The sequence below is a fragment of the Vipera berus genome (assembly GCF_964194415.1).
Source record: "Vipera berus genome assembly, chromosome: 6".
Lineage (NCBI taxonomy): Eukaryota > Metazoa > Chordata > Lepidosauria > Squamata > Viperidae > Vipera > Vipera berus.
The window spans coordinates 15,218,862-15,234,093 of record NC_138208.1 but is presented as its reverse complement, the minus strand read 5'-3'; the positions used below and the strand labels follow the sequence as shown (position 1 = coordinate 15,234,093).

General features: G+C 45.9%; 1 protein-coding gene across 2 annotated transcripts in view; it reads right to left on the bottom strand.

Moving 5' to 3' along the window:
• Positions 1 to 15,232, bottom strand: part of GRAMD4 (GRAM domain containing 4) — a 204,639-nt gene that overhangs the window by 113,875 nt on the left and 75,532 nt on the right. For both annotated transcript variants that reach the window (XM_081330928.1, XM_081330927.1), the window contains exons 6-10: positions 8,416 to 8,548; positions 5,348 to 5,373; positions 4,420 to 4,511; positions 2,770 to 2,861; positions 59 to 107 (exon numbers count right to left, since the gene is read on the bottom strand). In XM_081330928.1, coding sequence (XP_081187054.1) covers positions 59 to 107; positions 2,770 to 2,861; positions 4,420 to 4,511; positions 5,348 to 5,373; positions 8,416 to 8,548 — 392 coding nt within the window. The remainder of the gene's footprint in view (positions 1 to 58; positions 108 to 2,769; positions 2,862 to 4,419; positions 4,512 to 5,347; positions 5,374 to 8,415; positions 8,549 to 15,232) is intronic.

The following is a 15,232-nucleotide window of genomic DNA, read 5'->3' as shown; positions in this document are numbered from 1 at the left end:
CGTATCAAAACATTCATATAAACATTTCAATAGTGATCTCAACATCATTTGGACTTACAATAGGCTCAGAAACTTCAGGCACAATGCTCCACTGGATTCTCCACCCTCTAAAAAAAAGGCATTTGCATTAAACAGGAACACAGGTTTTCCATGTGGCTTCATAACAATGAAATAGAAGAGATCCTTTTAAAAAGCAACCCGTGAAGGCAACAGAATATATCTTTTCAAAATTTAAAAACTTTCTTTAATACAGTGCTGACATCCATCTTAAGGGGATCTTGTAGCTCTGAATGTTCAATAGATTACGGTAGATCAAATAATTAATAAAATTCTTTTTTAAAAAAAGAAATAAAAGAAATAATTTAAGCTATTACCACAGTGTTCTTGCACGTAAAGTAATGATTCTATGTAGATTACTTTATTAGGCAACGCAATCAGGGTTTATCATCCTGCTAATTATCATCAATTCCATCACACTGTAAAAATATAGTAAATAAGTATTTATATTTCAACTTTCCCAAAAACATGAAATTGGAACTCCCCCTATACATTTCTTATGTAAAAGGATCTCTATAAATACAAGTGGAAATGGGGCCATATTTCAAATTTTTATCTTTTTCTGGAAAGCCACATGAATCTGGCAATCAGTTCCTGATTGCAGCAATGACTTCTCACCTTAGCTATTGTCAATGTGTGGCTCTTTGCTATAAAGACCTTGATAGGCAATGCTGCAAACAATGAATCTGAACAGACTCTGTACAACTCAATGGAACACACTTGCTGACTGAGTTTTGTTCTGTACCAGCCTACTACCGGCCCTGCAGAAAAGGCAGGGACGACCCCTTTTACAAAACGGCAAGAGGCTGGAACCAAGCCTGCCAAATTTATTAACATAAAACAGAGCAAACAGAGCAAAGAGAGCAAACACGAACCATGAAACAGGAGCTATTCAAACGGTTGCCTTCAGCAAACCAGCCCTCCCACACATTCCCCTTTTAAACAGTTCAGGGCGTGGCTTCTCTCTGCTTCCTTCCGAGGTGCCCCATTGCCTTCCTCTGTTTACTCCTGATTGACTGCCTCCTGCGTCAGGCGTCCTTGAACAAGTTTAAGCCATTCCATTACAAGAAATGCAGGAACAGTGAGTAGAAGTAATAATAATATTAGAAATAAATTTGGCGCATGAAAATGTGATGAAGAAAGGTTGGGAAAGGATTTGCTAACACAGCCACAATTCAAATTCTGTGGTTTGTTGTTTACTTTCTCCTTCTATTGTAATTTGTAAAGAAGCTACAATTGTGCTGAATTTCATATTCCCCAAACATCTGAAAGGCAATTGAACCAATTTGTCTCCTTTCCATTTAAACATAACACAGAGGGTGAAACAGAAATCAAATTTTGTTTGCAAGGATAATCGAAATGTGATCATAAGTATGCACAGTGCATTAAAGTTGTCGTACTAGAGTAGAAGTAAAATCCTGGATGAAAGCCAAGATCAAAACCAATTAATTTAATCTCTCTAATAGTGATAGGTTGGGAGTTCCTGAGTTTCTGAACGGCCCCTGAAAGAAGATCTTTTCCTTTAGTCAATACTTCAGTAACTAGATGGGACATCTGAGCGGTTTGGTTGGCAACAGATTGGAAGACTAGCTCTCACCAATGTGAAACAATTGGAAACCAGGTTGGTTAAATATAATTCAGCATTCAGGACACCCAGTTATAATAAATACAGAAGCCCAGTCAGTCCTGCTCAGTTGCCTGCAGTTTGTACTGTATAGCAGAACACCTTGCTTCCGATTATGCCAACCATGGTTTCTGGAGAAACATCAGGAATTTTGGTCCCTAGATCAGGGGTCTCCAACCTTGGCAACTTTAAGACTTGTGGACTTCAACTCCCAGAATTCCCCAGCCAGAGTTCTGGGAGTTGAAGTCCATAAGTCTTAAAGTTGCCAAGGTTGAAGACCCCTGCCCTAGATCACAGTCACTAAATCCTGAAGCTCAACAAGATGGTAATAGCTTACTCCCACCTTCATCCTAGGAGTTTCTCATCTCCCCAATTTAGGCAAAAAAACCTAGAATTTCCTTGGTGGTCTCTCAGCCACATAAGAATTAAGGCCAACTCTGTTTAGCTTCCCTGCACAGATGTGGTTGGCCAGGCGGAACAGGACAGCTAGCCGCGGGCAACTCGCCTCAGACAACTCACCGAGGGACAATTCCACACAGGATAACTCAACTCAGTAAATGTTATCTGCCACTGTTCTTTTGACATTATTTTCATTGACAAAAATGGAAATAACAGTGAAGAAATAGTAGCAGATAACATTTATCACATTGAGTTATCCCATGTGGAATTGTCCTGTGGCGAACTGGCTGCAGCAAAATGGCGATGCCAGTTTGGCAGCAACGAGATGGTCCAGGCGAGTTGGACGTGGTGAGATGGCCGGGATGAGATGGCCGAGGCAAATTATCCTAGACCGTTCGCCAGGTGCTGCCATTCGCTGAGACAATTAAAAAGCTAGAAACCGAATACTTCCATGGGCAGTACAAAATTTTTACACAGCCCTAATTTTTAAAGCACAAGAGCACCAAAGACTGGAATTTCCTATTTTGTAACTAATTTTAAAATTAAGTGCATTAAATAGGAAGACAAAATAAATATTATTTATTTATTTATTTAGACAAGCTCATACACCATTTTAAATTGCATAAGTTCTAACAGTACATACTGTTAGAGGGATACATATTATTGACAACATATTGAAAAGTGACTACCTGGCTATGAGGTAATTTAGGGACAACCTCAAAATTGCTAAAAATAAGAACATAGGAATGGCCCAGCCATGCCATACAGCATTCATGTAGATCTGCAAATAAAAGAACAAATAAACTACATATGTGAACATGCAATTATTATATTAAAACATTTTAACAGCAATGGATAGGAAACTTTCATTGCAATCCTACATACCTTGAATTAGATATTAATCACATTATTTCCATTATGTAAATTTAAAAGCAAAGCATTCCTAATGTCATGTATTTCTTAAATTTCTATCCAGTCTTTGTTCAGAAGCTCATGGCAAGCATGGATGCAGTTTTCTTTAAATTAAAAAGAAATATACAATATTTGTTTGATTGTTTGTTAGCTAAACAAATTTATAGTGACCCATCTCACTGAACATGACTCAGATGGTGTAAAACCTCTCATAACAGAGGCAATACTTAGCCAATTTTAAGATTTTCTTTTAAGTGTCACTTCTTAAAGATATATTAAATCCTCTTTTGTTTGGAATGATTAAGGCAACTGAGAAACAATACCCTAACCCTAACCCTAACTTACAACAGTTTGTTTTGTTCAAAGTTACAACGGCACTGAAAAGAGTAACTTATGACCATTTTTCACACTTTCGACCATTGTAGCATCCCCATGGTCACATGATAAAAATTCGGATGCTTGGCAACTGGTTCATATTTATGACGGTTGCAGTGTCCCAGGGTCATGTGATCACCTTTTGCAACCTTCTGACAAGCAATGTCAATGGGGAAGCCAGATTCATTTAACAACTGGGTTACTAGCTTAACAACTGCGATGATTCACTTAACAACTGTGGGGGGAAAAGTCATAAAATGGGGCAAAACTCACTTAACAAATGTCTCACTTAGCAACATAAATTTTGGGGTCAATTGTGGTCATAAATCAAGGACTACCTGTATTCTATAAAGAAATATTACCCACTGGTGAAAATACCAAACATCCCTCAGCTTTATTTTTTTTTAACTGCCCTGCAGATGTCTCAGCTTTCCAGTTAAAATTCTCGACTTAGCAACCATTCAAAGTTACGATGAACCCTCCCCCAAAGCTACTTATGACTGATTTTGAAGATATGATGAATTAACCCCCCCCTCCCTGCAGTCACATGATTCCATTTGGGGCACCTGGCAATTGGCACACTCTTATGGCTGTTTGCAGTGTCCCTTGGTCATGTGACAATTCACGACATTTTTGCAAGTTTCTGGCATTTACTTCCAGGTTCTGGTAAAAAAAGAAATGCCCATTGGGTAAAATGGATTTGCTTAACAACTGCCATGTTTGCTTAATGGCCATGGCATTTGCTTAACAACCACAAAAAATAACAAAAAATCGGGCCCAGTCACATAATGCCTCAATTTACAATCGCAATGACTTGTACCTGTAATTTTGGGCTCAATTACAGTCATAAGTTAAGGACTACCTCAATGCACTGAATGTAGCAGATCAGATTGATACTAAGCCACATTTTCAAAGGAATCACGAACAATTGCAAATATTGATTGAATTGTTAATGATTTTTATCATTCTCTTTTCTACAACAGAATTTAAATAGCAGAATATTATTCTGTTAGTCAAATTGTGTGTTGCTCAACTAAGAAAGAACAACTTACAATAAAGGCAATAGCAGAAGTGTAGACAGAAAACCAGTCCGATAAGGCAGAAAGATTCTTCACAAAATTTGTAACAGGCTTGGCACCTCTCTCTAGGCAGAACAGAAAATATAGATACAACTTTAACTACTTAGGTATGTGGTTTACAGGTACAATTCAAAATGGTACATGAAAACACAAAAAGTAGAGACAGTTATTTTTTTAAAAAAAAAAAAACAAATCAAGCATTATTCAGAATATTTTTACAGATAATCCATAGGCACCCATTTGTATAATCTTTTTATCCACAATCTTCTCTTACTTCGTATTTAAGCAACGCTATCTGTTTTTTTTTGGAAAGTTAAAGTCCAGATGCTAGGAGCTGAATAATCAACTGATTTATATCACTTGATTTACTAAACCACAAACTAGTACAAAACAGTCTCCAATGAAAAAAGAGAAATAATAAAGGGGCTTTGCTCTTGTTATGATCCACTTCACACATGTAAATTGCCTCTTGAAGTTCATAACAATGAGAATGTTCATCTGAACTTATCCCCAAATCTTTCATATTAGAAGCATCCTAAATCTAATTTGTTTGCTTGTTCTGTGGCATATATAGCTCTCCTTATTTTCCCCTGTAAAAACTCTTGTCAGGTAAACGAATTCAGAGACAGAATACTAGCCCAAACTCTAAAACTTGGTAGCCTAAAACCTGGCTTTCCCTGCTAATAATCCTAAGCCACTATGCTACATTGCCTCTCTTAGTATAGGAGACAGCAACAGAACGTACCAATCTATCACTTGCTTGCATTGCATATACCAGGCCTGGCCAATTTCCATTCTCCCACTCAAAATGAAAAAAATCTACTGAAATGTTACTCAGCTGCATTTGATATGTCATCCCATTACAGATATATAAACAATATAAACATGGTTCAATACTTACTTAATCTTCTCATATTTTCTGTTAGCCTGAAAGTAAAGAAAAAATATTTAGAGAAGCCCTTTTAAAAACTACGTAATGCATTTCTGTTTCCTATTAGTACATCTAATGCAGACTTGATTCTACAATGATAAGCATTAATACATTCATTTTAGAGTTGTCTTTAGCACTAGCATTAGCTCTTAGACTTGTATACTGCTTCACGATGCTTTACAGCCCTCTGTAAGTGGTTTACGGAGTCAGCCTATTGCCCCCAACAATCTGGGTCCTCATTTTACCGACCTCGGAAGGATGGAAGGCTGAGTCAACCTTGAGCTGGTTAGAATCAAACTGCCAGTTGTTGGCAGTCGGCAATCAGCAGAATTAGCCTGCGATACTGCATTCTAACCACTGCGCCCCCACTAAGATAAAAAATCTTTGGAAGCTCGGAGTTAGAATAAAAATATGGAACAGTACCGTATATACTTGAGTATAAGCCGACTCGAGTATAAGCCGAGACCCCCAATTTCACCCCCAAAAACTGGAAAAAGTTGGTGACTTGAGTATAAGCCGATCCGCCGTTCTGCAAGCCTCCGCCGCCGGCTGCTTCGTTCCGCAGCGGAAAGAAGCAGGCAGGCTGCTTCGTTCCGCAGTGGAAAGAAGCAGCCTGCTTCGTTCAGGCTGCTTCGTTCCACAGCGGAAAGAAGCAGGCAGGCAGGGGGCGGAGGAACGGAGACCCGGCGACGTTTGGGGAGGTTTGGGCGCCTCTCCAAATATCCCCAAACGTCGCCGGGTCTCCGTTCCTCTGTGCCCTGCCTGCCTGCTTCTTTCCACAGCAGAAAGAAGCAGGGAGGCAGGGGGCGGAGGAACGGAGACCCGGCGACGTTTGGGGAGGTTTGGGCGCCTCTCCAAATATCCCCAAACGTCGCCGGGTCTCCGTTCCTCTGTGCCCTGCCTGCCTGCTTCTTTCCACAGCAGAAAGAAGCAGGGAGGCAGGGGGCGGAGGAACGGAGACCCGGCGACGTTTGGGGAGGTTTGGGCGCCTCTCCAAATATCCCCAAACGTCGCCGGGTCTCCGTTCCTCTGTGCCCTGCCTGCCTGCTTCTTTCCACAGCGGAAAGAAGCAGGGAGGCAGGGGGCGGAGGAACGGAGACCCGGCGACGTTTGGGGAGGTTTGGGCGCCTCTCCAAATATCCCCAAACGTCGCCGGGTCTCCGTTCCTCTGTGCCCTGCCTGCCTGCTTCTTTCCACAGCAGAAAGAAGCAGGGAGGCAGGGGGCGGAGGAACGGAGACCCGGCGACGTTTGGGGAGGTTTGGGCGCCTCTCCAAATATCCCCAAACGTCGCCGGGTCTCCGTTCCTCTGTGCCCTGCCTGCCTGCTTCTTTCCACAGCAGAAAGAAGCAGGGAGGCAGGGGGCGGAGGAACGGAGACCCGGCGACGTTTGGGGAGGTTTGGGCGCCTCTCCAAATATCCCCAAACGTCGCCGGGTCTCCGTTCCTCTGTGCCCTGCCTGCCTGCTTCTTTCCACAGCAGAAAGAAGCAGGGAGGCAGGGGGCGGAGGAACGGAGACCCGGCGACGTTTGGGGAGGTTTGGGCGCCTCTCCAAATATCCCCAAACGTCGCCGGGTCTCCGTTCCTCTGTGCCCTGCCTGCCTGCTTCTTTCCACAGCAGAAAGAAGCAGGGAGGCAGGGGGCGGAGGAACGGAGACCCGGCGACGTTTGGGGAGGTTTGGGCGCCTCTCCAAATATCCCCAAACGTCGCCGGGTCTCCGTTCCTCCGCCCCCTGCCTCCCTGCTTCTTTCTGCTGTGGAAAGAAGCAGGCAGGCAGGGCACAGAGGAACGGAGACCCGGCGACGTTTAGGGATATTTGGAGAGGCGCCCAAACCTCCCCAAACGTCGCCGGGTCTCCGTTCCTCCGCCCCCTGCCTCCCTGCTTCTTTCTGCTGTGGAAAGAAGCAGGCAGGCAGGGCACAGAGGAACGGAGACCCGGCGACGTTTGGGGATATTTGGAGAGGCGCCCAAACCTCCCCAAACGTCGCCGGGTCTCTGTTCCTCCGCCCCCTGCCTCCCTGCTTCTTTCCGCTGTGGAAAGAAGCAGGCAGGCAGGGCACAGAGGAACGGAGACCCGGCGACGTTTGGGGATATTTGGAGAGGCGCCCAAACCTCCCCAAACGTCGCCGGGTCTCCGTTCCTCCGCCCCCTGCCTGCCTGCTTCTTTCCGCTGTGGAAAGAAGCAGGCAGGCAGGGCACAGAGGAACGGAGACCCGGCGACGTTTGGGGATATTTGGAGAGGCGCCCAAACCTCCCCAAACGTCGCCGGGTCTCCGTTCCTCCGCCCCCTGCCTGCCTGCTTCTTTCTGCTGTGGAAAGAAGCAGGCAGGCAGGGCACAGAGGAACGGAGACCCGGCGACGTTTGGGGATATTTGGAGAGGCGCCCAAACCTCCCCAAACGTCGCCGGGTCTCCGTTCCTCCGCCCCCTGCCTGCCTGCTTCTTTCCGCTGTGGAAAGAAGCAGGCAGGCAGGGCGCAGAGGAACGGAGACCCGGCTTCGTTTGGGGACTTTTGGGGAGGTGCGCGCGCACCTCCCCAAACCTCCCCAAACTTCGGCAGGTCTCCGGACGGCGGTGGCTTGGGAGAGGTGAGCGCGATCCCGGAAGCTCCAAAGCCTCGGCCGCGCACAAGTCCTCAGTAAGTTTTTTTGTTGACTGGAGTATAAGCCGAAGTGGAATTTTTCAGCCCAAAAAGTGGGCTGAAAAATTCGGCTTATACTCAAGTATATACGGTAATACATACTGTTGCTGATTACAGAAATACAAAGACACATACGCAAATGAGTGAGAAAGAAACAGAGAGAAATATGTTTGACAAAAATTAGTAGTTTTAAAATTTCATTTCAGTATAAATCAAATATAAAAGTAACAATTAAGAACTATAAGATATAAAATATAGAATATTATCCAATATCAAATGATGATAGTATGAAGAAGACTTTAATTAACGCTATGGTGTTTGTTACCTATGTACATTGAGTCCAGGGACTTTTATATTTATTGTTTTTACATAATGAAATAGCCTTCCAATATAATTTACCGTCTAGCACTAAGCGGCTCTTCGGTTTCCACTGTGTTTTCTTCTGGCTGAAATCTAAAATCTTCAATATATTCTCCAAATTTATCATAAATCCACTTCTGAACTCTTGAACACACCATGTGGCTGCGTTTATCTAATAATCAAAAACACATCGCATTTCTAAGTGACTTCCAAAACAATCAGTTCAAAAGTACTGACAGAAGCAATTACTCTGAAGCATAACCAGAAATACTTAGTTGGCAGGATAATTAATACCAGGGCTTTTTTTTGACAGAGAACACTCAGAACGGAGTTCCGGCACCTTTTTTGGATGGAACCTTGTAGGGTAGGCAAGGCGGGTTGTATGACATGTGTGAGTTCCGGCACCTTTTTCTTTTACAAAAAAAGCACTGATTAATACTAACAGAATCTATTACCCTACAACAACCAGGGAACTAAACTTGTCCACTGATAAAAGGGCTCACCAGGAATGGTCATATTGGAATTGATTTTCATCCAAGTCTGAATGCGTTACTACTGCTAACCATCTGGAATTTTTTAGTTTTCTGTGGAGATGAACTATGCTCAGTTTGGCATATTCTAAAATGAGAAAGAGCTGCAGTTTATCCTGAATCCTGCAATTGCCATCACGTAGTTTCCTCATGGTCATCTCTCTGTTCTGTCTATAATAGCTGGTATGTTGTGTATAGATCTACTCACTATGTCTGACAAAAATGTAACCAAGCTGGCAAAAATGTAAAAGACTGGACAAAAAATGATTAGGGAAAGTCAGATAACTTCCCTAGGAGATAACTGTAGAACGTCTGAGATCCCAAATGTGATTTGAGGGGGGCAGGGGCATGATTGAGGAGTAAGAAATTATGCATGAGATGAAGAAAATGATCGGGGATGATCTCAAAACATTGCTACCAGATTTTTCTGCTGTTGTTGTTCTTACAATGGTGCTGATTAAAATAAGATTTAGACAAATCAAAGCATAACGTCAGATCCCCAAAGAAATGTTTTGCTTTTCTTCCTATAGTATATATGCTTTTGTAACCATTTTTTGGGGCCTGCCATTCTGTTGGGAGAGGGGGGATACTTTGCACTGTCTTGCCACTATGCCCTTCCCCCAGGAGAAGGAATGCAACACCCTTATCTAGGAGACGGTTTGCACTTGGAGCCAAAGAGAAACGAAAGCGAGAGAGACCTTGAAGAGCTCGCCAAAGGAGCCAGTTACCAAAACAACACGCCACCTGTGGATTGGCTGGCATTCAAATGGACACTGTGACCCGGGCGGGGGAGGGGAGTAACAAATATCGCTTTTAATATACTGCTTGTGTGGGTCTTTCCTCAGAACTTGCCTTATTTTTCCCACTGTCACTAGCCCCTAATAAACGTTCCTTTTGAGGCAATGCCTGTTTCAAGAATTCTGCTTTCTTGGGAGGCCTAGATGAGGTAGGTCCTTAATCCACATAAAACATAATTAATCTGTGAAATTCATTGCGTTCTTCATCACCACTAGCTTCAATGGCTTTAAAGGGCAATTGGAGAAATTCATAGATGCAGGTCCATCAAGAGCTATAAGTCTTGAGGCACAAGATTACCTCCGAGCTCAGGTCATGGGTGCCTCCCAATACCAGCTGCAAGAGAGCAGTGGCAGGAGAGGGTTATGTCTCTACTGCAGTGATGGTGAACCTTTTAGAGACCGAGTGCCCAAACTGCAACCCAGAACCCACTTATGTATCGTCGGGTGCCGAGTGGGTGTGGCCCATTGGCTGGGTGTAGCCCATTGGCTGGGTGTGGCCAATTGAGCAGGCATGGCCCGTTGGGTGGGCCTGGCTGTGGTGGGTAGCGGCAGACTGGGTGGGACTAAAAAGTTCAATCAATCAATTCCAACTTTGCGAGATGTTTTTTTTTCCCCTGCAGGAAGTTGAAATTGATTGATTGAAACTTTTTTCTTTTTCTTTTTTGCACACGGTGGCAGAGGCCTAAAATGAAAAGGTTTTATAAAACCCAGCTGAAGGCCTAGGACTGGGGCGACGGCGCACGTGCACACAGAGGGCTCCATGTGCCAGCTGTGGCACGCGTGCCATAGGTTCGCCACCACGGCTCTACCTCCTGCTTGAGACACCTTCAGAGATCTCTGGTTGGCCACTGTGAGAAACAACATACTGAATTAAGACAGGTCTTGGCCTGATCCAGCAGGGCTATTCTCCTATTCTTATGTCTTTATCCTGTTTGGAGACAAGACTACAGAATTCAATTCTGACATTATGCTACCAAGCTATATTCTGCACTAGCCTCTCACACTTTTATACTCAAATGGACATTGATTTAGGATTTTAGCATTTAGGTTTAGAAGAACGCTCTTTTTTACTTTCTTGATGCAGCCAGCCTATGAAAGAAAGCAAAGATAAAGCTGTAACTGCCAGTTGTTGATTCAACATCATGTAAAAACACAGTATGACGTGAGGGAGGAAGCGGGCATTTGCAAAGCCAAGCACTGGGCTTATGTCACATCTTTATTTTCAAGACTGCCAGAGTCCATATGGATTCCACAAGCATTCTCTAATATACACAAAAAAACAAAAACAAAATTAAAAAGGAAACTGGTAGGATACAAAACAAAACATCTGCCTCAAAATTTTACAAGCATGTCCCTGGAGTACACAGCCTCCACAAACACCCTTAGAAAATAAGTGTTGTGATTCAGGGTCAGCCTGTGGGTTCGGCAGTTGGGTCGGACGATTCAGAGGAGGAGGAGGGGGTGTTGGAGACCTTGCTGAGGATATTATTGAGGCTCCGCAGAGCCCTCAGCCAGGCCCCTCCCATCTGGTCACGACGCAGACCCAGGTGTGTGAGCCTGACAGCGTGGATGAAGATGACCCACAGCTGGCCCTGTTCAAGGACGCCTGACGCAGGAGGCAGTCAATCAGGAGTAAACAGAGGAAGGCAATGGGGCACCTCGGAAGGAGGCAGAGAGAAGCCACGCCCTGAACTGTTTAAAAGGGGAATGTGTGGGAGGGCTGGTTTGCTGAAGGCAACCATTTGAATAGCTCCTGTTTCATGGTTCGTGTTTGCTCTCTTTGCTCTGTCTGCTCTGTTTTATGTTAATAAATTTGGCAGGCTTAGTTCCAGCCTCTTGCCGTTTTGTAAAAGGGGTTGTCCCTGCCTTTTCTGCAGGGCCGGTAGTAGGCTGGTACAGAACAATAAGAATGCTGGATAGTTAGTTACCAGTGCTCTATTTGCAAATATGCCATCAAGCCACAAAAAGGGCAAGATAAGAGTGGGTAGAACAATTCTGAGAGACCCACGGAAACTATGAACTAACTATTTCAAACTTAAATTTTCTGTGGTTTCGGGCTTGATTTTAGTTTAGTAACAGAGGGGACAGAAATCTGTCTAAGAAGCGATGAGAATTCTTCCACTGCAATGTTTTCTGAGAAAGTAAGTTCTGGAGAGAACAAAGTTGTGAATAAAACAAAAAAATATAGCTCTAAAGAGAAAGAAGTTTACATAAAAGGTCATAAGACAGAAACAACAGTTTCAGTTGTGGCCCAGGTGTTACAAGTGAGAATTTAATAAAATACTAAATAAAACTTCAAACACCTTTGCAGAATAGCTCATATGCACGAATGAGAACTCCCATAAATATTATTTCAAGTCCTCTGTTTCAAGAAATATTGCATTCATTCATCCACAAAGCAGCCAATTATGAATTTAGCTGCTTCTGAAAATTTATATTTTGAGTTGTCTTGAGGGACGACAGCGAAATAGCAGGCATGGTTCAGACAACGCTTTATTTGGGCAGAGGTCCCGGGCGATACAATGCCGGGAATCTCTCGTATTTATAGTGAACAGCGATAACAACAACAACAACAAGAACCAATAAACAAGCAAGAATCTCCCGCCAGACAAGGACGCCCAATAAGAGGGAGACCGGCTAAAGGTAGGCGCGGCTGAGGCGGCTTGTTGCCGGGGCCAGCTGGCAGCTTTGACAGCTCCGGCTGAGCTGCGCGGCTCTCTGAAGTTTGACAGCTGTCAGTGCACTGCGCATGCGCGGCAGTTTGACAGCTGTCAGTCGGCCGGTTTGACAGCTGTCAGTGTACTGCGCATGCGCGGCAGTTTGACAGCTGTCAGAATCGGCCGCTAGCCACGTGGGTGGGGGGGGATTGCCGCGGCAGCCTTTTGACAGCTGTCAACGGCTGCCGGGGATCCCTTATAGATGTGAGGGGGTTGTTTGTGTCAGAACTGGCGGAGCGGCGGAGGCTCGGGCTGGGCTGACTTGTGCTGGGCTGGTCTTCCCTTTCCACGGTGGGGAGAATTTCGGGGTTGGTAGGTTGGGGGTCGTTGGCGACGTCAGGAACGAGCGGTAATGGGCTAGGTGGCGTTGACAGTGTTGCTGGGGAAAATAGTGTGCCCGGTTGGGCTCGGGAACTGCGGTCCTGCAGTGTGCGCTTCCTTAGTTGGTCAGCGTGTCTCTGGATGAGCCTTCCGTCTCCTAAGTTGACGAGGTAGGAGACTGGGCCAGTTTGGTCGGAGATCACGCCTCGTAGCCACTTGTCGCCGACCCCGAAGTTCTTTGCCCAAATGGGCTGGCCGGGAGGGAAGACCTTTGCAGTCGGTGCGTTGGTTTGTTCGGCGGCTGCCCTGTCGGGGTGCAAACGGTCCAGTTTTGTGACTAGGCGGCGCCCCCAACGGAGTTCGGCCGGAGACTTGCCGGTGGTGGTGCATGGTGTGGAGTGCTGGGCCAGGAGGTATTTCGCCAGTCTGCAGTGCCAGTCGCCGGAGATGATTTTTCTTAGGGCATCTTTGGTCGCCTTCACCATGGCCTCTGCGAGACCGTTCGTGGAGGGGTGAAAAGGCGCGGAGGTGGCGTGCCTAATCAAGTTGGCCTTGATGAAAACCTGGAAGTCAGTAGAGGTGAATTGGGGCCCGTTGTCAGATACGATGACATCAGGCAACCCATGGGGGGCAAATACCCTCCTTAAACCCCTGATTGTGGCTGCTGAAGTTGTGCTGGAAACTGGGAGGACTTCGAGCCATTTGGAAAAACTATCTACTATTATTAGGAAATTTTGTCCCTGGAAGGGGCCGGCGTAATCAACATGAATTCGGGACCAGGGGTTTTTTGTCACCTCCCACTTATGGACAGGAGCGTGAGGAAGCGGTGGCCTGGTCTGTTGGCACATGTTGCAGGTTGCGACAAAGTGTTCGATGTCTGCATCGAGCCCTGGCCACCATAAGTAGCTGCGGGCGAGGGATTTCATCTTGACCACCCCTGGGTGGTCTTCGTGAAGGGAGGTTAAAACTTGTTGCCTGTGTGGGGCGGGTACGATGACCCGGCTGCCCCAAAGGACGCAGCCGAGGTGAGCTGACAGTTCCAGGCGCCTTAGGAAAAAGGGCTGAAATTCTGGCCCCGGGGATGTGGATTGCCAGCCGGTTTGGACCCAAGTCAGAACCCTGCCCAGGATTTTGTCCTTGGTGGTTGCTGCAGCTATTTCTTTGGCTGATACGGGTTGGTCAGGCAATTCCTGGATCGCCAGGATTTGGCCGGCGGGTGCGGGGTCTGGGTCGAGGTTGGGCAGGGGCAGTCTGCTAAGGCCATCTGCGTGGCCCATTTCCTTGCCTGGTTTATGTTCAATTTTAAAGGAGTATGCTGCTAGGAATGTTGTCCAGCGAAGCATTCTGGGGGATAGAATTTGCGGGGTCAATTTGTCCCAGGTGAAGAGCCCTAGCAGGGGTTTGTGGTCAGTGAAGATTGTAAAGTGGCGGCCGTATAAGTAATCGTGAAATTTCTTCACGCTCGCCACCAGTGCTAGGGCTTCCTTGTCAATTTGCGCGTAATTGCGCTCGGCTTTGGACAAGGTCCTGGAGTAATATGCGATGGGCGATTGAGTTCCATCGCTGTGGAGGTGGCTGAGGACAGCGCCTATGCCATAGGGGGAAGCGTCGCAAGCGACACAGAGGGGCATTTTCTCTTTGTAGTGGGTGACAGTGGACTTGCTTGAAAGGAGCTGTTTTAAATTGTTAAAACTGTCTTCGTGGGCTTGAGTCCAGAGCCACTGGGCTCCTTTGTCTAATAGCCTGTGGAGCGGCTCTGCTATGGAAGCTTTGTGGGGGAGGAAAGCATGATAAAAGTTTATTAGACCCAGAAAGGCTTGTAATTCTGCCTTATATTTTGGGGGGGGGGGTGCTGCCCTGATGGCTTTGACTTTAGAATCCATGGGGTGGATTCCATTAGCGTCAATTTTGTACCCCAGGAATTCCGTAGAAGGAACTCCGATGGAGCACTTTTCTTTTTTTAATTTGAGCCCGGCGGTGCGAAATCTTTGAAGCACCTCTCGCAGCCTGTCAGCTAGTATGTCTTCCGATTCCCCTGCGATGAGCACGTCATCGAAATAGGGGCAGACCCCAGGGATTCCCTTAAGAGTCCGCTCCATGGTCTCCTGGAATATTCCAGGTGCTACTGCTATTCCGAACTGCAGGCGATTCACCCTGAACGCTCCGCGGTGGGTGACTATGGTTTGGGCATTGGCGGTTCGATCTGAGACTGGCAGCTGCAAGAATGCATGGGCCAAGTCTAATTTGGCAAATATAGTGCCTGCCTGGATAGAAGAAAGCACGTCCCTGACAGCTGGGACTGGGTAGGCGTGGGGGTTTAAAGCCCGGTTCAGGGTGGCTTTGTAGTCCGCGCAGAGGCGGACCTCCCCGTTAGGCTTGACAGGGGTGACTATGGGGGTTTCCCAAGTGCCCCCATCCGTGGGTTCTATGACTCCCAGTCCAATTAGTCTGTCCAGCTCTGCATCAATCTTGGATTTGAGGGCAAAGGGGA